This window comes from Equus przewalskii, chromosome 11 (assembly GCF_037783145.1).
Source record: "Equus przewalskii isolate Varuska chromosome 11, EquPr2, whole genome shotgun sequence".
Lineage (NCBI taxonomy): Eukaryota > Metazoa > Chordata > Mammalia > Perissodactyla > Equidae > Equus > Equus przewalskii.
In genome coordinates, this window is record NC_091841.1 from 24,848,183 (window position 1) to 24,869,648 (window position 21,466).

Sequence of the window (21,466 nt, forward strand, 5' to 3'; positions counted from 1 at the left end):
TCTGCACAGTAAAGTGAATCATAACCAAAGTGTAAGGACAGACTAACAACTTGGAGAAGATATTTGCAAATCCTATATCTGATAAGGAGTTAATATCCAAAATATACAAAAATCTCATACAACTCAGCAACAAAAAAACCAACAACCCAATTACAAAAAGAGCAGAGGACATAAATAGATAATTTTCCTAATAAGATATACAGATGGCCATGAGGCACATGAAAAGATGTTCAATATCACTAATTATTAGGGAAATGCAAATTAAAATACAATGAGAAATTACTTCACACCCATCAGAATGGCTGTTACTAAAAAGATGATAAATAACAAGTGTTGCAGGGGACGTGAGGAAAAAGGAACTCTCACACATTGCTGGTGGGTATGTAAACTGGTACAGTCACTATTGAAAACAGTATGGAGATTTCTCAAAAATTAAGAATAGAACTACTATATGAACCAGTTATTCCAATTCTGAATATTTATCCAAAGAACACGAAAAAAAGATATATGCACCCTGATGTGCATTGCAGCACAGTATTCACAGTAACCAAGACTTGGAGGCAAACTATATGCCCATAAAGGGATGAATGGATGAAGAAGATGTGGTATAAATATAAATATATATATAAATATATATATACACTATACACTAAAGTATACTACTAATGCTACTCTACATATATATTTATGGAATATTAATGTACAATGGAATACCACTCAGTCACAAAAAAATATGAAATCTGCCCATTTGGGACAACATGGATGGACTTTGAGGGCATTAAGTGAAATAAATCAGTTGAAGAAAGCCAAATGCTATATGATTTCACTCATACGTAGAAGATACAAAAACAAGAACCACAAACAAACACATAGACACAGAGAATAGTTTGGCAGTTACCAGCAGGGAAGGGGAGCAGGGGGAAGGCAAAATGAGTAAAAGGGCCCATGGGTATGGTGATGGATGACAATTAAACTTTGGGTAGTGAACACAATGTGGTCTACACAGAAGTCAAAATATAGTGATGTTCACCCCAAATTTATATAATATTATAAACCAATGTTACCTCAAAAATTAATTAAATAAAAAGTATTCTTTTAAAAACATTGTATACTGGTCTCACTCTGTATAAGAGAAAGTAGCAAAAAGTAATCCATTCCCTTCCAATTCTGACCATTTTTCAGAACAGTAAGGCCAGTAGAAGGATTAGTGACCATGCAGAACGGAGCATAAAGAGGTTCTCCCATTTGTTCATTCACCCATGCACTTTCGTTTGTGGTATATTTAGTGAGTGCTGACCTGTGGCAGGTTTTGTTCTAAACCTGGAAACACGGCAGTGACCACAACAGTCCAAACTCATGTGGAGTTTACATTCTCATTATTACAACTTCCAAGAGCATGACTGAGTGGAAATACCTCAGAGAATACTTTTTACCTCTTATTTTTCATCCCAGATATCGAAGGCAAATATTGCTGTGCATAACCAGTTAAATCATTCTTCATGTCATGCACATATATGAAGTACTTGCTGGAAAATTATATTGTACCATGTGTTGTGCTAGATTGTGAATGACAGAATAAGTTAGACTCCCAGCATTCAAAGAGCTTCCACATTCGTATAAGAGAGATAAATTCATAGACATTTTTAAATCCAAATATTTAAAATGATAAGAGAATGTAAAGAATGCTAATGGATATAAGGGAAAAAAACTACTCTCTTTTAATTGATAAAGGAGAAGATTAGAAGGTAGCCATTCAAAAAGGAGGAATAGAAGATTTCTGGAAACATATACAATGGCACATCTGATGGAAGTTCTTATAGTTCCAGAAAAGAGCAGAAGTCCTTTAGAAGATTTCGAATAATGCTCTTGAGAATTTAGATCCTAGTGAAGATGGTGGAGAGAAATGAAGTCTTCCCCAGAGATGAAGCAATTACACAATGGCATGAGTGTCCCTGATATGATGGGGAAAACATTTGATTATGTTAAAAAAAAAAAGGATGGGGGTGAACCTTGAAATTTAGGTGGAACTTGATGGCACTTCTACTGTGTCAATATGTACCTAAATTATATAAAATTCTTTTGGACCAACTAACTTCCCAGGAGTTATCTGATTCCAAGCACATACCTAGTATTTTGCCTACCAGATTGCCCCAATCCACGAAGGAGAGCGTAAATACTTACAGGGGCCAGGCAGATACAAAAGTAATGATACCAGCTGAACTTAAAAAAAAAAAAAGCATAATCAAGGTGAATGGCAGCTGACAATCACCTCAGTGCCAGGGAGAAGAAAGAAAGCATGACGCACGAGTAGCAGTTAAAATGTGGTTTAACTTAAAATTCATGAATCAGTAGCTAAGAAGCCATCATTTGATTTTCTTTTATTTTGTAAGATAATTCGGAAACTTGTTGTCTTAGTCCGGTTTAAATCTCCATCTGATGGATTGCCAAACACATCTGCTCCAGACGGTTCTAACTTAAAGCTGCCCCACGTTATGTCAATATCAATCTGTTGATTCCCCCAGATGTCCAGGAAGGGTGGCCTTTCATTTCTCTGAATTCTCTTCATCGTTGAATTTTCTCTAATGAGCTTCATGGTATTGTTTCATTCGTAGAGAGGAGAAGAGATTGGAGCTAATATTACTTGAATAATTAATAAATCAATAATTGCCTGATCTGTGCTAGACATAATTCCATATGTACATTTGTGACCTCATGCATGCCCTGGAAATCCTTGTGAGAGAGGTATTATTTTTTTCTCCTCCTACTTCTTCTTCTCTTGATCCTAATTCTGTTACATTTTCTTCTATTTTTTTGAGGTATAATTGACATATAGCATTATATTAGTTTCAGGTGTACAATATAACAATTCAATATTTGTCAATATTGTAAAATGATCACCACAATAATTCTAGTTATCTGTCAGCATACCTAGCTACAAAATTAATTTTTCTTGTGATGAGAACTTTTAAGATCTCTTAGCAACTTTCAAATATAAAGTACAGTATTATTAACTATAGTCACCATGTTGTAGACTATGTCCCCATGTCTTATATATTTTATAACTGGAAGTTTGTACCTTTTAACTCCATTCATCCATTTTTCCCACTCCCCCAACACCCACCTCTGGCAACCACTAATCTGTTCCTCGTATCTATGAGCTTGGTGTTGTAGTATTTTTTTTTTTTAGATTACATATAAATGAGATCACAAGGTATTTGTCTTTCTCTTTCTGACTTGTGTTTCACTCAATATAATGTCCTCAAAGTCCATCCATGTTATCTCAAATGGAAAGATATTTTTTTAATCACTAAATAATATTCCATTGTATCTATATATGCATACATACCATATTTTCTTTATCCATCCATTGATGGACACTTAGGTTGTTCCCATGTCTTGGCTGTTGTAAATACTAATGCAATGCTCATAGGGGAGTATGTATCTTTTGAAGTTAGTGTTTTCATTTTCTTTAGATAAATACCCAGAAGTGGAATTGCTGGATCATATGGAAGTTCTATTTTTAATTTTTTGAGGAACTTCCATACTGTTTCCCATAGTGGCTGCACTAATTTACATTCCCACCCATAGTGCACAAGGGTTCCTTTTTCTCCACATACTCACCAACACTTGTTATTTCTTGTCTTTTTGAGGACAGCCATGCTAACAGGTGTGAGGCGATATTTCATCGTAGTTCTGATTTGCATTTCCTTGATGATTAGTGATGTTGAGCGCCTTTTCATGTACCTGTTGGCCTTCTGTATGTCTTCTGGAAAAATGTCTGTTTGTATCCTCTTCCCATTTTAATCATATAGTTTGGTTTTTGCTATTGAGGTGTATGAGTTCTGTATATATTTTAGATATTAACTCCTTATCAGACATATGATTTGCAAATATCTTCTCTGTTTGCTAGGTTGCCACATCTTCTTATCCTTATTCAACTTTTTAATAACAAGGAGATTGAGATTTAGATATGTCCTGTTTCCTTCCACAAGGCATATGACTAGCATGTGGCAGAGCCATTGTATAATGCCGGGTTGTAGAGTCTGGGTATAAATCATACAACATCAAGATCTCCCCTAAATTTGTCCTCAGATTTAATTTTAGGCATCTCATTCATGGAGGCACAACATATTCCAAGATTTCTCTGAAAGAGGCTGGCCGAAGAACCAGAATAAAGGCTCTCAGAAAATTACTCTCCTTCCTGAAAAAAAAACCCCTGTTTTTCTATTAAGAGAAGCCAGCTGAGAACCAAGCTCAGTTGCCAGACCTTTCATGCCCCTCTGGTATAAATGAAGCTTTGAACTATAATCCAAGCAATTCTTCATTTAGTCCCCTTCCTGATCTAAATCTCTAACCTACACACCCATTTTGATGTCCTGCAGTCAAATTGAGTCTCATGTTAAAACGTCCTTGTCATTGTAAAATTTGCCACAGGCCCTCTTAACTCCCTAATTTACCTTTCACACCACTTTTATACCTGTCATTGCATCTTCCATGGCTATATTTTCCAGTGGACAGAAAGGTAAGTTATCTATCTTGCCCTCTATTGGGGGCTTCACAATGTCGACCGTTTTGTGACAACTAAACAGTTTGCTGTTGTTGTTGAAGATTTTGAGGTCCACCATGCAGGAGGAGCTGGAGACAGCACCAAATAAATGCAGTTTTTTTGTGTTTTTTATTTTTGAGGAAGATTAGCCCTGAGCTAACATCTGCTGCTAATCCTTCTCTTTTTTGCTAAGGAAGACTGGCCCTGAGCTAACATCTGGGCCCATCTGCCTCTACTGTATATGTGGGACGCCTGCCACAATGTGGCTTGTTAAGTGGTGCGTAGGACCGCGCCTGGGGTCCGACCCGGCGATCCCTGGGCTGCCAAAGTGGAGTGTGCAAACTTAACTGCTACGCCACTAGGCTAGCCCCTAAACCCAGTTTTTGATTTGGTTGTTCATTTTTTGGTTGGGCTGTATGAGTTTTTTATATATTTTGGAAAGTAACCCGTTGTATGCTATACGATTGGCAAATATTTTCTTTCAGATGTTGGATTGTCTTCTTGTTTTGTTGATGGTTTCCTTTGCCATGCATAAGCTTTTTAATCTGATGTAGTCTCATTTATTTATTTTTTCTTTTCTTTCCCCTGCCTGAGTAGATATGATATTCCAAAAGCTACTGCTAAAACTGATGTTGAAGAGTGAACTGCCTATGTTTTATTCAAGAAGTTTTATGACTTCAGGTCTTACATTCAAATATTTAATCCATTTTGAGTTAAGTTTTGTGTAAGATAATGGTCTACTTTCATTCTTTTTCATGTGGCTGCCCAGTTTTCCAAACACAATTTATTGAGGAGACTTTCCTTTCTCCACCATATTGATTCCATAGCTTTGCAGTATATTTTGAATTCAAGGTGTGTGATACCTCCAACTTTGATCTTTCTTCTCAGGATTCCTTTGCTTATTTGGGGTCTTTTGTTAGTTCCACGTAAATTTAAAGATTCTTTGTTCTGTTTGCATGAAGAATGACATTGGAATTCTGATGGAGATTGCATCGAATCTGTAGATTGCTTTATGTAATATGGACATTTTAACTATATTTATTCTTCCAATCCATGAACATGGAATACTTTCTTTTCTTTCTCCTTTGATTTCTTTCAATAACATCTTATAGCTTTCTGTGTATAGGTCTTTCCCCGCCTTGGTTAAATTTATTCTTAGATATTTTATTCTTACTTCTGCAATTCTGTGTGGAATTGTATCCTTGGTTTGTCTGTCTGCAAGTTTGTTATTAGTGTATAGATGCAACTGATTTTTGTATGTTGATTTGTATCCTGCAGCTTTATTGTACTTACTGATTATTTCCAGCAGCTTTTTTGTGGATTATTTGGGGGTTTCTGTCTATAGAAACATGTCATCTGCAAATAGTGACAGTTTTACTTCTTCCTTTCCAATTTGGACCCCTTTCATATCTTTTTCTGGCCTAATTGCTATGACTAAAATTTTCAGTGCTATGTTGGATAAGAGTGGCGAGAGTGTGTCTTTGTCTTGTTCCTGTTCTCATAAGAATAACGTTCAGGTTTGCACCGTTGAGTATGATGTTGACAGTGTGTTTGTCATGTATGGCCTTTATTATGTGGAGGTACTTTCCTTCTATAACCATTTTATTGAGAATTTTCATCATAAATGGATATTGAATCTTGTTGAATGATTTCTCTGCATGTATTGGGATGATCATGTGATTTTCATTCTTCGTTTTATAAGTGTGGTGTATCATATTGATTAATTTGCAGATGTTGAACCATCCCTCTATCCTTGGAAAAAGTCCCACTTAATCGTGGTGTATGATCCTTTTAATGTATTGTTGTATTCAATTTGCAAGTATTTTCTTGAGGATTTTTGCATTTATATTCATCAGCAATATTGTCTGCAATTTCCTTTTTTTATGTTGTCCCTGTCTGGTTTTGGTATCAGTTAATGTTGGCCTCATAAAATGAGTTTGGAAGTTTCCCATCCTTTTCAATTTTTTGGAAGAGTTTGAGGATAGGTATTAAATCCTCTTTGACTGTTAGGTAGAATTCACCAGAGAAACTATCTAGTCCTGGACTTTTGATTTTGGGGAAGTTTCTGATTACTATTTCAGTCTCTCTGCTTGTGATTTGTCTATTCAGATTATCTATTTCTTCTTCATTCAGTTTTGAGAGGCTGTATGATTCTAAGAATTTATCCATTTATTCTAGGTCACCCAATTTTTTAGTGTACAGCTTTTCATAGTAGTCTGTAATCCTTTGTATTTCTGTGATGTCCGTTTTAATTTCTCCTCTTTCATTTCTAAATTTTATCCATTTGAGTCTCCTCTCTTTTTTTCTTAGTGTCTGGCTAATAGTTTATCAATTTTATTTATCTTCTCAAAGAATCAGGTCTTTGTTTCATGGATCCTGTTGATTGCTTTTCAGTCACTATTTTCTTTATTTCTGCTCTTATTTTTATTTCATTCCCTCTACTGACTTTGTGTTTTGCTTGTTCTTCTTTTCTAATTCTTTCAGGTATAGTGTAAGATTGTTTATTTGAGATTTTTTGTTTCTTGAGGTAGGCCTGTATTGCTATAAATTTCCCTCTTAGTATCATTTTTGCTGCATCCATAAGTTTTGGTAAGTTGTGCTTTCATTTTCCTTTGTCTCTAGTATTTTTAAATTTCTCCTTTGATTTCTTCATTGATCCAATAGTGTTCGGTAGCATGTTGTTTGATCTCCACATATTTGTGACTTTTCCAGCTATTTTTTGTAGTTGCTTTCTAGTTTCATACCATTGTGGTTGGAAAAGATGCTTGATATGATTTCAATCTTCTTAAATTTATTGAGGCTTGCCTTGTTTTCCAACATATTGTCTATCTTTGAGAATGTCCCACATGCACTTGAGATAAATGTGCATTCTGCTGGTTTTGGATGGAATATTCTATAAATATCTATTAAGTCCATCTATTTTAGTGTTTCACTTAGGCCAATGTTTTCTTGTTGACTGTCTGGATGATCAACCCATTCACAGAAGTGGGTTGTTAAGATCCCCTTCTATTATTCTGTTGCTTTCAATTTCTCCCTGTAGGTCTGTTAATAGTTGGTTTATATACTATGGTAGTCCTGTGTTAGGTGCATATATATTAATGTGTTACCTCTTCTTGATGGAATGCCCCTTTCATAACTATATAATCTCCATCTTTGTCTCTTATCTTTTTGTCTTGAAGTGTATTTTCTCTGATATAAGGACATATGCACCTATTTTCTTTTGGTTGCCGTTTGATTGGAGTATCATCCTCCATTCCTTCACTCTGAGCCTCTGTTTATCTTTAGAGCTGAGATAGGTGTCCTGGAGGCAGCATATTCTTCAGTCTTGTTTTTTAACCCATCCAGCCACTCTGTGTCTTTTGATGGGGATATCAATCCATTGACATTTAGAGTGATTATTAATATATAAGGGCTTAATGCTGTCATTTTATCTGTTTTTTTTCTGATTGTTTTGTATTCCAACTCTTTCTTTTTCCTTGTATTTCTGTCTGCCATTTTAGCTCAGTGATCTTTTGTGATGTTTTTCTCAGTTTTCTCTTTACTTGTGATTTGTTACTCTGCTCTGGTTTTTTGTTTTGTGGGTACCATGAAGTTTGTATGAAAGATCTCCTAGATGAAATAGTCTTTTTTTCTGATAGCCTCTCATCTCTATTATTCTATTCAGGTTCCATCCTTTTCCTCTTCCCCTTCTACGTATTTGTTGTCACTTGTGTTTTGAGTTTATAACCAAATTGAAGTAGCTATATTATTTTTGATACTTTCTTTCCCTCTAGTCATTATGTTATAAATAAATGTTTCCTAACCTATTCTGATATAGAGCTGCAATTTTATGATTCTGTCTATTTATCTCCCTTCTTAAAGCTTCTTAAACCTTTGTCTTTTTATTTCAGGTAGGATGCTCCTTTCATCATTTCTTGTAAGGAAGGTATAGTGGTGATGAACTTCCTCAGCTTTTGTTTATCTGGGAAAACTTATATTTCTCCATCTTATCTGAAGGAGAATTTCACTGGAAAGAGTATTCCTGGCTGATGGTTTTTGTCTTTCAGCATTTTGAATACATCATTCCACAGCCTCCTAGGCTTTAAGGTTTCTGCTGAGAAATCTGCCAAAAGTCTCATGGAGGTTCTATTGTAGGTTATTGTCTTCTCTCTTGCTGCCCTTGATATTTGTTCTTTGTCATTGACACTTTACAGTTTTAATATTACATGCCTTGGAGAAAGTCTTTTGGCATTGAGGCAATTAGAAGTTCTATTAGATTTATGTACTTACACATCCAGGTCCTTTCTCAGGTTTGTGAATTTCTTGGCTATTATTTCTTTGAATAAGCTCCCTGCCCCTTTCTTCCTCTCTTCTACTTCTGGGATACCTATAATCCTTATGTTATTTTTCTTAACTGAGACAGATATCTCCCAAAGAATTTCTTCATTTATTTAAAATCTTATTTTTCTCTCTTGTTCCATGTGAATTGCTGCTATGTTTCTATCTTTGATCTCACCAATCCTCTTCTCCATATAGTCTACTCTATTTTTAATGCTTACTACTTAATTTTTCATCTCATTAATTGTGTTCATCCTCCCTGGCTATTTTTTCCAGTGGACAAAAAGGGAAGTCATCTATCTTGTCCTTTGTTGCGGGTTCACAATGCCTATCGTTTTGTGACAACTGAACAGTTTGCTGTTATTGTTGTTGAAGGTTTTGACACACACCATGCAGGAGGAGCTGGAGACAGCACAGAACAAACCTTCTGTGTTTGACTTGTTCCGCACACCCAACCTGCGTAAAAGGATCTGTTTACTGTCCTTCATGAGGTAGGCTTCACACAGTGCATGAGGGACATTAAAACAGTAGAAACAGAATTCTATTTGTTATTTCAGAGGATACGACATACTTGGGGATATATTTGAGATGAAACATAAGAAAGCCTCAAAGATAGTTGGTATTTTTATAGATAGTGAAAGAGTTATACAAAGACTAACACAGAACTAATTGTACAATGAGGAGTTTTGTTATCACATCATTCTACCAGGCTCATCACTGGAGATGATGTTGAGAAAAATCACAGTACAGACTTCAGCTTTAAGTTTCTTCACCTGTTGTTTTTTATTTTAATTGAGGTAAAATTACAAACTCTCAAGTGCTCAAATATATGCAGTTCAATAAATATTTCCATATGTAAATATATAACCATCGCTCAGATCAGGATATAGGAAAAACTCTAAACCCATGGAACCTCACCTCATGTATCCTCCACGAAAAAACCCTTCCACCTCCCAGAAGAACTTAGCAACAACTGTAACCTCCAATATCAGACTATAATTTTATGATGATTTATAATCATTAACTTGTAATAAAATTGCATTTAAAATATACCCAATATTTGTTTTAATCAGGTATGGTAAGACACACAGACTCAGAAATGATTGTCAGGAAGTAAGATTATAGTCACAGATCCCTAGATAGAGGAGGCACAAAGCACCAGGCAGGGTCATTCAGTGAAGCACGGGTGTCAGTCAGAGTGAAGGAGAGAAAAGAAAATAAAGAGCATGGCCCAGAGATTTTATTGAAGTTTTTGTGACAAGAAATGGGAGAGGAAGATAAGTATCCTGAGTAAGTTTAGGATTGCATGGTTTGAATAATTTTAGTGGGCTCTTGGTTATAGGGGTGGTCTGTAGTTTGTTCAGTACCTGGCTCTGGGTTGATTTAGGGGAGGGGGGATATTGGCTTGGTGTATGAGTTTGATAAAGGAGATGGTTGGGGGTGTGGGCTCTGGATTGAGGGTTTGTATATGAAAGGTGCACTCACAGTGGAGACATTTATTATCTTTAGGAATTAGCTAGCCCAGGGAGAGGCAGACTCTCCAGGATCAAGGCTCTAAGTGCTAGAGCATCAAAAATATAGAAAATAAGAAAATATAATCAATACAGAAATATTCTATAAATCAGATCATGCTTGACACTAATCCCTGGTTTTATGGCTCAATATTATCATTTATAAGACAGAGAATCTAAATCTTATGACATCTCTGTTTCCTCTTCCTTTCACCACAGATTTGCAACCTTCATTCCTTTATTTGGCCTGAGTCTCAACCTCCAGCACTTGGGGAAAAATATTTTCCTGTTCCAGGTTCTCTTTGGTGCAGTCAAAATTCCAAGCAATTATGTTGCCCTTTTGGCACTGAATCACCTGGGCCGTAGAGTAAGCCAGATGCTTTTCCTGTTCCTGCTGGGACTCTCCATCCTAGCCATCATATTTGTGCCCGAAGGTGAGAAAAGAGCACAGAGTGACAAATAGCTTCTCTGCATTCCTCTGGGCTTCTATGGGTCACACCGATCTGAAGCCTGAAGGAAAGGGATAATTGTATTCTAAGGATTCCCTGAAAGCAATATGGGGGTTAGCACAGCTTCTGCCATGAAATTGCTGGGAAAAGAACCAAGGTGAGTAAAGGTCAGCTCAGGTATATGGTTGTCTTCATTGCATTCGAGATGTATCTGGAAATTGGTGCCAGATTACTTGAAGTTTCTCTAGGACAGCAACTAATCACTTACCTTTGACCATTCACACTTTATATAGCAAGCACAGAGGGTCTAGACCTTGTCATTGTATCCCATTTGAGGACACAATACTGTGACTTCCTCTGTCTGGGTTCTTGCTTATTTCTACAGCTTTAGTGACAATTTCTTCTCTGATCTGTACATATCCACTCATGTGTCTCCTGTAAGATCTCCGTAACAGTAGCTATGGTTTACGGGTGTCCTGTTGACCTCAAGCAGACAAAAATTCCTTGTCTTCAAGCAGAGAATTGACAGCAGAAACAAGTCACAATACGGTTAAGAGCTTCTCCTAGAATTGATTTTACTAAATTGAATGATCATATGTAATGAATAAAGGGAATCAGGTGGTCACCATGCTTTACCTAACTCTCAGCATATTTATATATTTTACAAGATCCCAGATTGGTGGGCTCCACTCTTCATCATGAATGTCAGCAGTGATGCAAGTTTTCTTCCTTACAACAGTGCCCACTCCAATGCAGTAATGTTCTTGATGAAGCTTTTTGAGGGCAGGCAGGGCAAGTCAGGGGTAGAAAACTAACCCTTAGAACTTCCCTTCAGTGGTTTCTAAACTCAGGCTGTTTTCCTAATAGAGGTCCCTATACTTGAATATTGCAGCATTATTTTAGATCAAGCTACTCTCCAGCTTATCCATTAACATAGGAGTTCTGTTCTTTTGTTACTCTCTTCTGCATTACTAGCCTCATATATAAATTGTGCATGTTCTTAGATTTTAAACTCTCAAAGACATGGATAAGTCTTACACCCTTCAGCAATTGCTCACGTGACAGTCCTCTGTTCTGCGTGAAGGGTAAAGGAGACACAGAACAGAATTAATGCAAGAGAGCACCTGCCGGACTCACTTTCCCTTCTCCATTTCTGGCAAATCTCAGACACGCAACAGGAGTTGATAAAATAACTCAGTCCTTTTATTCACCATAAGTCATAATGTATAGATAAATCACATTTCTCACCTGATTAGACAATGCACATTTACTGATTCTGTGCAGTTTCTCTACACCATATTTAATACTTGCAAACACTTCCAATAGGATCTTTTTCATTTTTAATTTGAGGGATGGTGATGTCTTCAGCTCCAGTTTCCTGAGTCTCACTGGTCTTCCTCTCTCCAGATATGCAGACTCCGCGTGTGGTTTTGGCCACTTTGGGAGTAGGAGTTTCCTCTGCCGCTATCATCAGTGCTGTTGCCCATGCAAATGAACTAATCCCCACTGTCATCAGGTACAAAGCTCATGGATGCTCTGTCAGGATCAAAACAGGCCTCTCCCAGATAACTTACACCTCTTGGAGAAACCAAACTAAGACAAATTAGTTATTAAAGGTAACTAATTATAAGAGTAATTATAACAACAAAAACTATAACCAAATTCTTTCTACTTTGACTTTTTACGAAGCATTAAGTCCTTTAATGTTTCTTCTCCTGAAATCTTCTGAATCACATGAAGTGTAAATGCTATGGGTAACAGTATTTCTTCAATCATCAAATTTTGTCTCAAGACACAAGTGAAATTGAAAAGAATTGCTAGAAAGTAAGAGAGAAAATGTCCAAAACAAGAGTATATCATCAATCTCCACATCTAAACACACTGATGTGTTGTCTTCCATAACCAAGCAAACTAGTAAATCATAGATTATATTGCTGGATTTTCACTAGATTTTTTTTATTATTGTTTTGACCCCAAGAGCAACAGCTTTAGCTGTCACTGGAACTGTTGCTAATATTGGAGCAACCCTGGCTCCCCTCTTGATGATCCTAACCGTGTCTTCCCCCCACCTACCCTGGATCATCTATGGAGTCTTCCCCATCCTCGCTGGACTTGTTGTCCGACTCCTTCCTGAAACCAGGAATCAGCCTCTGCCTGACTCCATCCAGGACGTGGAAAAGAAGTGAGTAAACGCCCTGGCTGTCCCTTAGGGTTGCTGTGCACAATAGTTCTGTGATGAGGAGGGAAAGACAACATTCAGGGTCATTGTTCCCAGAGGAAAGTTTAGACCCAGATTAGTTCCATGTGGTCAGTGCCTTTGGTTTGGCTTCAGCTTCATTCCTCCCCCACAGTGACCTCAGAATCCCTCAAGCCTCCCTAAATCACACAGATCTGCTCTGCCCAGCCTGTACCAGTAGGTTTAGTGGTGAAGAGGCCAAAATTAGGTGTCCCAGTGTAACATACACAGCCCTGAAGTTATTTCACAAATATTCACGGATCCAAATACCGGATTCTCATCTCTTGTCCCTGGCAGCCCTCAGCCCAGGGAGTGCAGACAAGCTCTCTGAGACTGCTGGTTCCTGTAGGCCTGTATAATCTGATTCTGATTCTCCAGAGAAACAGAGCCAATAGGATGTGCATATATACAGCAAGACAGATTTATTTTAAGGAATTGACTCACAGTATTGTGGGGGCTGGCAAGTCTGAAATCTGCAAGCAGGCAGCCGCTTGGTGACCCAGGGAAGAGATGAAGGAAGAGAAGAGTTCTCCAGTCTGAAGGAAAATTTGGAGGCAGGATTCCTTCTTCCCCTGGGGGACCTGTCTTTTTCCCCTAAGGCCTTCAACTGATTGGATGAGGCCCTCCACATTATGGAGGATAAAACTTTGTGCTTTACTCTAAGTGTACTGATTTAAATACTAATAACATCTAAAAAATGCCTCCACAGAAACATCTAGACTGGTATTTGACTAAACATCTGGGCACTCTGGCCTAGCCAAGTTGACGTATAAGATTAAACACCACAAGACCTGAGGACTTCCTGGTCACTAAAGAATCTGAGGGAAGTCAGGGAGAGGACAAGAGCCCCTCCCACAGATGACAACATATTTCAGGGGAAATATGTTGTGTTGCCTGTGAGATTCAGACCATCTGGTTTTCACTGGGAAAGAAATTATTGAGAACAGAGATTTTTAAAGTGATAAAGATTGGGAAAGGAGTCTAAAACTTTTCTGTACTTCCTTTGCCTTTTCCAAAACCCCTCTTTCTGACACCATGGTGTCCAGGAGTAACAGCAGAAACTGTTAAAGCTGCCTTCTCAGATCCTGCCCTGGGAGTTGGGTCTTATTCTTCACAAGATTTACTCACATCCTTGGGGCAGGGTTCATGGTTTATGGTAAAGCTGGTTGTTGAAGGGTAAACTTGCTCTAATGAATGTTGGATATATATGCTTGTTCCATGTCTTTTCAATTTCTGTGTTAATTTGTTTGTTGGTTTCATTATATTTTTACCAGGAGAAAAAGCTCATTAAAAGCAAAGCAGGAAGATATTTGCATGAAAGTGACACCACTTTAAGGAATTCCAGGAAATAATTGCTGACTCAAGAGCAAAATAAAGGGGAAAAATGAGATAATTCTTCATAAGGGAAAATTTGTAAAATACATGCATAAAAGTACATAATGGAAAAATGGATTTTTCCAATTGCAGTAGTAAATTACTAAGTATAAAATACCTATAATTAATCATAAGAAGAAATGTGAAGAAAGCCATAATATTTTAAAAGAACTTAGAACATTTGTACAGTTGTAGATAACTAGCATGTTTCTCAATGGGAAAGTTGATTAATACTAACAATACCAATTTTTCCCTCAATTAATTGGCATAATTATTTATATAATCATAAGGACAAACTATACACTTTTGGAAGAATCTGAAAAATAGAAATTTCTCTGGGAAATTAACGATAAACAAGGTGATTTCAAAACAGAGGATTATGCAGTGAGATGAGGCTAGCTAGTGTATGGGGCAGCATATGCTGGAATTATAGCTGCAATTGTCAAAACAGTAATAGCAGATGCATTTACATATCAAAGGAAGTCCAGAAACAGAACATAGTAAATGTAACACTTAACATATAATTTTGGGATCCTAAATCACAAGGCAAATTAAAGGATTATGCAACAAATACATTAAAAAACTACTGAAAAATAAATGATTAATAATGTGACTTCATGCACTAAATCAAAAAATATTCTACTTTAATAAAAAGCTAAATAGAATAAAAAACTATAGGTTTCATTAGAAAATGTGGCTACAATATCTTGGCTTAAGAAAGTTTTGAGTAGTAAACCAAACTCCAGAAATTTAAAGACAAGCATATTTCAATACTACTCATTTAAATCCTCTGTTGGGCAAAACTCTAACAGCTTATCAGAGAAAAATAGAAAAATATTCACCAAAATGCTAAAAACAATTAACTTTTAGCGGTGGACTTTTTTTTTTTAAAGACTTTATTTTTTTCCTTTTTCTCCCCAAAGCCCCCTGGTACATAGTTGTGTATTCTTCGTTGTGGGTCCTTCTAGTTGTGGCATGTGGGACGCTGCCTCAGCGTGGTTTGATGAGCAGTGCCATGTCCACGCCCAGGATTCGAACCAACGAAACACTGGGCCGCCTGCAGTGGAGCGCGCAAACCTAACCACTCGGCCATGGGGCCAGCCCCTTAGTGGTGGACTTTTAAGTGATTGTTACTTTCTTCTTTGCAAGTTTCTGTATTCAAAGTTTAAACAAAGAATATATAAAATTTCAAAATATTATGATGTCAAAAATGAAAAAGCAAATGACAAAATAAACAATTTTTAAAATGTACTTTTAATATGTAGAATTCTCACAGTATCTACCCAAAAAGATAATAAACATTTCAATAGAAAATAGGTAAAAAGCAGAACATATCATTTTCAAGAGAAAAAAGTGGCATGGACAATACATTTAGGGAAAATTGTACAAACCCGCTAGAAATTAAAGACATAGAAACTCAAATGAAAATTCATCTTAAACTGTACTCTTTGTCACGGTTAGTGAGAGTGAAGCTAAACAGAAACTCATTGATTGATGGTGGAATTATAAAATAATTCATGCTAGAGACCTGCTGAAAACAGTTTGACATCCTTATCGAAAGCTTTGAAGTAAAATTTCTTTAATTCAGTAGCCATTTATTAAGCATGTCGTAACTGCCAAGCAGTGTGGTAAGCGCTCTGAACATAAAATGAAAAAATAGGCATAAAACAGATGTAACAGGTATGTATGTTAGAACACATGTGCAGGTGTGGTCTCACATTCAAGTCAACATAATCTTAGATTGAGTTCCAATTTCCTCCAAGTTGGCAGTAAATCATAAGTCCATTAATTTTAGAGATCATTTCTACAATCCTTCCTTACCAGAACTATCTGGATCCTGTAGGCATGCGCAGTGCCAAAGTGATGGGGTGAGACCAAGAGGGAGCAGCCACAGGTTACCAGTTATCTGTTCAAAGATATTACCAGGTTAATACTGGCCCTGGGCGCACTTGGTTGTTACAACTTCCCATTCATCACATGTGGCACTGGAATCCAAGGTTTCCAGTCTGATTGTTCAGCTCCCTATGCAGTCACTCACTTTGGGTCTTCTGCTTCCCTGGGGAACTACCATGGGTCGGGACTGGACCCCTCTCCCCCATAACCCAGAGACCCTCCCCTGATTTAGCCCCTTCCCAAACACTCAACTTTCTTCCTCTTCTCTCATTACCTCTTCCGGAGATCCTCTAGTTATCCTACGAACTTTAGATTTTGAAAACAAAGTCAATCAATTGTACAAGCTTCTTCTGTTTTTCACCTCCAAAATGCCTTCCAAGAGACAAAGAAGCACAAAAATGACAAACTATAGAATGTGGGAAAGACACAAGAGAAAATCCCAGAGGAATCATCCATAATGAGTATCATTGGCTTGTCCAGCCACATTCTTCCTCCTAATGAAATGTTTGAGATCCTATCATGACAAGGACCAGGTAAAACCTATTGTTTTTCACCTTGAAGGATGGAGGCCAGTCCATAGATTCTGACGTTTCTGTGGGAGAGAGTCCCATAATTCTTCATGGGCCTTTGATGTTGCAAACCAGTAGCTATGCTCCATAAGATGGCCATTGGTGCAAGGATTGAAAAGAGTGAGGTATCGAGTGACATGAGGGAAGATGGCAGAATATAGACAACAAAAGTACCGGCAGGAAGTATCTGGTTAAGTATTTTAGAAATATGAAGTCTAGTCAAAGCTTGAAGCTTCCAGGCTTGGCTTGGCTGATAAATTGTGATTAATTTCAATCAATTTCAACCATTACCAGAGTAGTGGCTATCGTCCACACACACTCATCCTTATGGAAGCTAGCCATACCCATGTTTCTGGAGAAGGTTGTGGGAGCCACAGTTGGCAAAACGACTGTCCTTAAAACATCAAGGATCTGTGTGCTGATTGCTGCTTCTGATCACAGAGTTGCCTACATAAAGGAGGGCCACCTTTGTTGCAAATCCCACAGACTAAAGCATACTCCAAGAGATTTAAAGAGAAAGCACTTGTTATTTTTTTTCATTTTTCCCTTTCTGGGAGCTTTTCTTTTTTTTTAAGGACCATGACTATTGAAAGCAACCTCATGTACAGAAAATGTAGAAGTCACCATCCACGCTCAGCTAAAGACTCAGGCTCAGAAAAGACCTGAGAAGACCTTAAGATGTTATCTTAGGCTGATCTCTGGCACAGAGACACCTGATAACTTTTTTAAAAAAGTAACAAACCCTGGGGAAGGCAGAAAATTTGGCTTTCAGTGTTGCCACATTGATTCAAATGTCAAGATTTAAACAAAAAATAATAAGAGACCCAAAGAAACAGAAAAGTGTGACTCATTCAAAGGAACAATGTATCGAATTCTGTGTAGATTACATCATGTTCACCACCCGAAAACTAATTCTAGTCCATTCCCTCACATGTGAGCCTATCAGCCCTTTTGCCCTCCCCCCGTCCCCCTTCCCCTACGGTAACCACCAATCCAATCTCCAATGCTATGTGTTTTTTTGTCGTTGTTTTTAATCTTCTACACAGAATTCGAAATATGATGTACATCTGAAAATAAATAAATAAATAAATAAGAAAGGAACAAAATAAATCGACAAAAACTATCCCTGAGGAAGCCCAGAGGATGAACTTACTAGATAAGGCTTTAAAGCAACTGTCTGAGATATAACTCGAAGAGCCAAATGAAGACATGAGAAAAGACAGGAAAATGATGTATGAATAAAATGAAAATGCTGACAAAAGTCTTGACAATATAAGAAGGAGCCAAAAATCAATTATTATTTCCCTTGAATACCTTCCAGTGGGACAAGATGTGATAGTGAAGATAGTGATAATGATGATCCTGACCCTGCGTAGGACTAGGCTAATATGAATGTTTGTTTCTTAATTTTAACAAAAACTTTAAAAACTAAAAAAAGTTAAAATATTTTTAAAAAGAGAAAACTTTATAGAATAAAGCTACAAAGAAAGAAAATACTTTTTTACAGCTGTACAATATATTCTGTTTCAAACTGTGTTATTATAAAAGACCCAAAAAGTTAAAAAATTTTAAAGTTTATAAAATAAAAAGTAAGCTAAAGTTAAGTTATTATTGAAGAAAGAAAAACATTGTTTTTATAAATTTAGTGTAGACTAAATGTACAGTGTTTTAAAGTCTACAGTAATGTATAGCAATCTCCTACGCCTTCACATTCACTCACCAATCACTGACTGGCTAACCCAGAGCAACTTTCAGTCCTGCAAGCTCCATTCATAGTAAGTTTCCAATGCAGGTGGTCCTTTTCTGTTTGTTTGTTTTTGCTGAGGAAGATTCACTCTGAGCTAACATCTGTTGCCAATCTTCCTCATTTTTTTTTTTTTTTTTTGCTTGAGGAAGGTTAGCCTTGAACTAACATTTGTGCAAATCTTCCTTTATTTTTTTATGTGGCTCGCCACCATAGCATGGCCAATGAGAGGTGTAGGTCTGCATCCAGGATCAGAACCTGTGATCCTAGGCTGCCAAAATGGAGTGCACTGAACCTAACTGCTATGCCATAGGGCCAGCCTCCCATTTTTTAATATTTTATACTGTATTTTTATGGTACCTTTTCTATGTTTAGATATGTTTAGATAAAGGAATACTTATCATTGTGGTACAATGGCCTATAGTATTCAGTAGAGTAAAATGCTATATAAGTTTGTGGCCTAAAAGCAATAGGCTGAACCATATAGCTGAGGTGTGTAGTAGGCTATACCATGTAGGTTTGTGTAAGTGCACTCTGATGTTCACACAATGATGCAATTGCCTAATGACGTGTCTCAGAAAGTGTCCCAATCATTAAGCCATGCATGACTGTATCGAACTATAAAAGCCTAAGGCAGAGATTACCAGTGGAGAAATACAATAGACCATCTAAAGTCCCAAGGGAAAGCTGTGGCGAGACTGTGTGCAAAATAAAGAAATTTAAAAGCAGCTGTGTATAGAGAGTAATTGATAAAGACACACACAGGATGCATTCTTGGAAAAGAACTGAGAAGACCTTAAGTTTCACCTTGAGCTGATTACAAGGCTCAAAACACATTCTGCTAATTAATGAAAGCCACCCCCCACAGAAAGCCAGTTTACAAAGATCAGGAGAGGGGGCTGTATCTTCACATGCCCAGTTTTCAACAAAAAATCACAAATCATACAAAGAATCAGAAAAACATAGTACAGCCAAAGGAAGTAAATGCCAGCACAAACCATCCCTGTGTAAACATAGGCCTCAGACATATCAGACAAGGACTTTAAAATAACTGTCTTAAACATGCTGAAAGAACTAAAAGAAAACACAGACAGAGAACTAAAAGATGTCAGGAAAACTATATATGAACAAGATGAGAATATAACAAGAGATAGAAATTATGAAAAGGAACCAAACAGAAATTCCAAAGCTGAAAAATACCATAACAAAATTGAAAATGTAAGGATCTCAAGCAATTGATAGCAAAAAATCCAAATAACCCAATTTTAAAATAGGCAGAGGATCTGAATAGACATTTTTCAAAAAAGACATACAAGTGGGCCATAGGTATATGCAAAGGTGCTCAACATCACTAATCATCAGAGAAATGCAAATCAAAACTACAATGAGATACCACCTCACATCTGTTAGGATGGCTATTATCAAAACCGAAGAGATAACAAATGTTGGTGGAGATTTGGAGTTATTTATTGCTGCGAAACAAATCACTCCAAAACTTAGCTGCTTAAAACAACAGACATTTGTTGTTTCACACCCTTTCTGAGGGTCATGAATCCTGAAGCAACTTAGCTAGATACCTCTGGCTCAATATCTTTTATGATGTTGCACTCAAGCTGTTAACAGAGGTTGGACTTATCTAAAGCTTTGCCTGGTGCTGGAGGATGTGCTCCCAAGATGGTTACTTTCTGACTGCCACTGAAAAAAGCCATCAGTTCCTTGTCACACAGGCCTCATCTCAGTGAATGTCCTCCTGACATGGCAAATTGCTTGCCCAGGAGCAAATAACTCAAGAGACAGAACTCCAAGATGGCAGCCACAGTGCCTTTTTATGACAATCTCCAAAACCACACATTATCATTTTCTCCTTTGTTCAGTTATTCAGAGGCGAGTTGCTAAGTCCAGCCCATACTCAATGGGGAGCAAGGGACACTCCAATTTTTAAAGGAAGACTTATCAAGCTATGTGTGGATATATTTCTTTTAAAAACCACGAACTCCCTCCCAGTTCAATTTCTACTTCTGAGTCCCTTATAAGATTACATGTGTTGGTTCTAGGAGGACTCCACATAAAACTTCCTGCATATACGTTTCTTCCTCAGACTCTCTTTCCCAGGGAACTGACCAAAAAAATACCCCTATGGGGCAATGGCTAATGAAACACAGTCACACTTTGGGCAAAAAAATGGGCTGCCCACAAGAGTGTTACCTAATATATACACCCAGAAGATTTCAAAGAAGGATAATCAACAATTTGACGGTAGCTGCCCCAATAAAAAATCATGACTCCTTTTCTAATTTCCACACAAGTGTTAGTTCTCAGAACCCAAAACCACAGACTGGAGGAGAAATCTTATCCTCAGAAGGTACAACTCTGAAAAACCACAGTAACTGCGTACATGAATGATTCTTCCAGTCCTTTTCAGAGAGAGCTAACACAATTTACTTGGGTGAACATGCACTGGAAACATTTTGAGGACTGCTGAACACGGAGCTCATAGTGATACTAATATTGAAGGACTCAAAAGGTCATCATGCTTTCCCTCTTAGAGTGGGAGCTTGGGGGAGGATGTCTGGTAATAAAGAGTGTCCTGAATACAGCCTGCCTCACAGTAGATCCATAGAGTCCACACTCTCAAAATGATTATGTCCCCACTTTCTGCATGTATACTGGGATTGATTATACTTAGAGGTTTGCAGAAACCCCACATTGGTTCCTTGCCCTGTGGGATAAGAGCTATCCTAGTGGATGTAACCAAGAGGAAATTGAAACCTACTGTCTAACTCCCTCCCAACATAGTACATCAGAAACAATAGTGTATTCCCAGTGA

The 21,466-nt window shown here is 37.3% G+C and overlaps 1 protein-coding gene across 6 annotated transcripts in view; it reads left to right on the forward strand.

The window, feature by feature from the left end:
• Positions 1-15,684, forward strand: part of LOC103542273 (organic anion transporter 7-like) — a 29,796-nt gene extending 14,112 nt beyond the window's left edge. For 2 of the 6 annotated variants that reach the window (XM_070565356.1, XM_070565355.1), the window contains 5 exons: positions 9,239-9,354; positions 10,594-10,808; positions 12,231-12,339; positions 12,802-13,005; positions 15,357-15,684. In XM_070565356.1, the coding sequence (XP_070421457.1) occupies positions 9,239-9,354; positions 10,594-10,808; positions 12,231-12,339; positions 12,802-13,005; positions 15,357-15,678 (966 nt within the window). In that variant the 3' untranslated portion in view covers positions 15,679-15,684. Of the gene's footprint in view, positions 1-9,238; positions 9,355-10,593; positions 10,809-12,230; positions 12,440-12,801 lie in introns of all 6 variants that reach the window. The other 4 variants (XR_011524136.1, XR_011524137.1, XM_008509206.2 and 1 more) reach the window with 4 other exon arrangements.
• Positions 15,685-21,466: the final 5,782 nt, after the last annotated feature.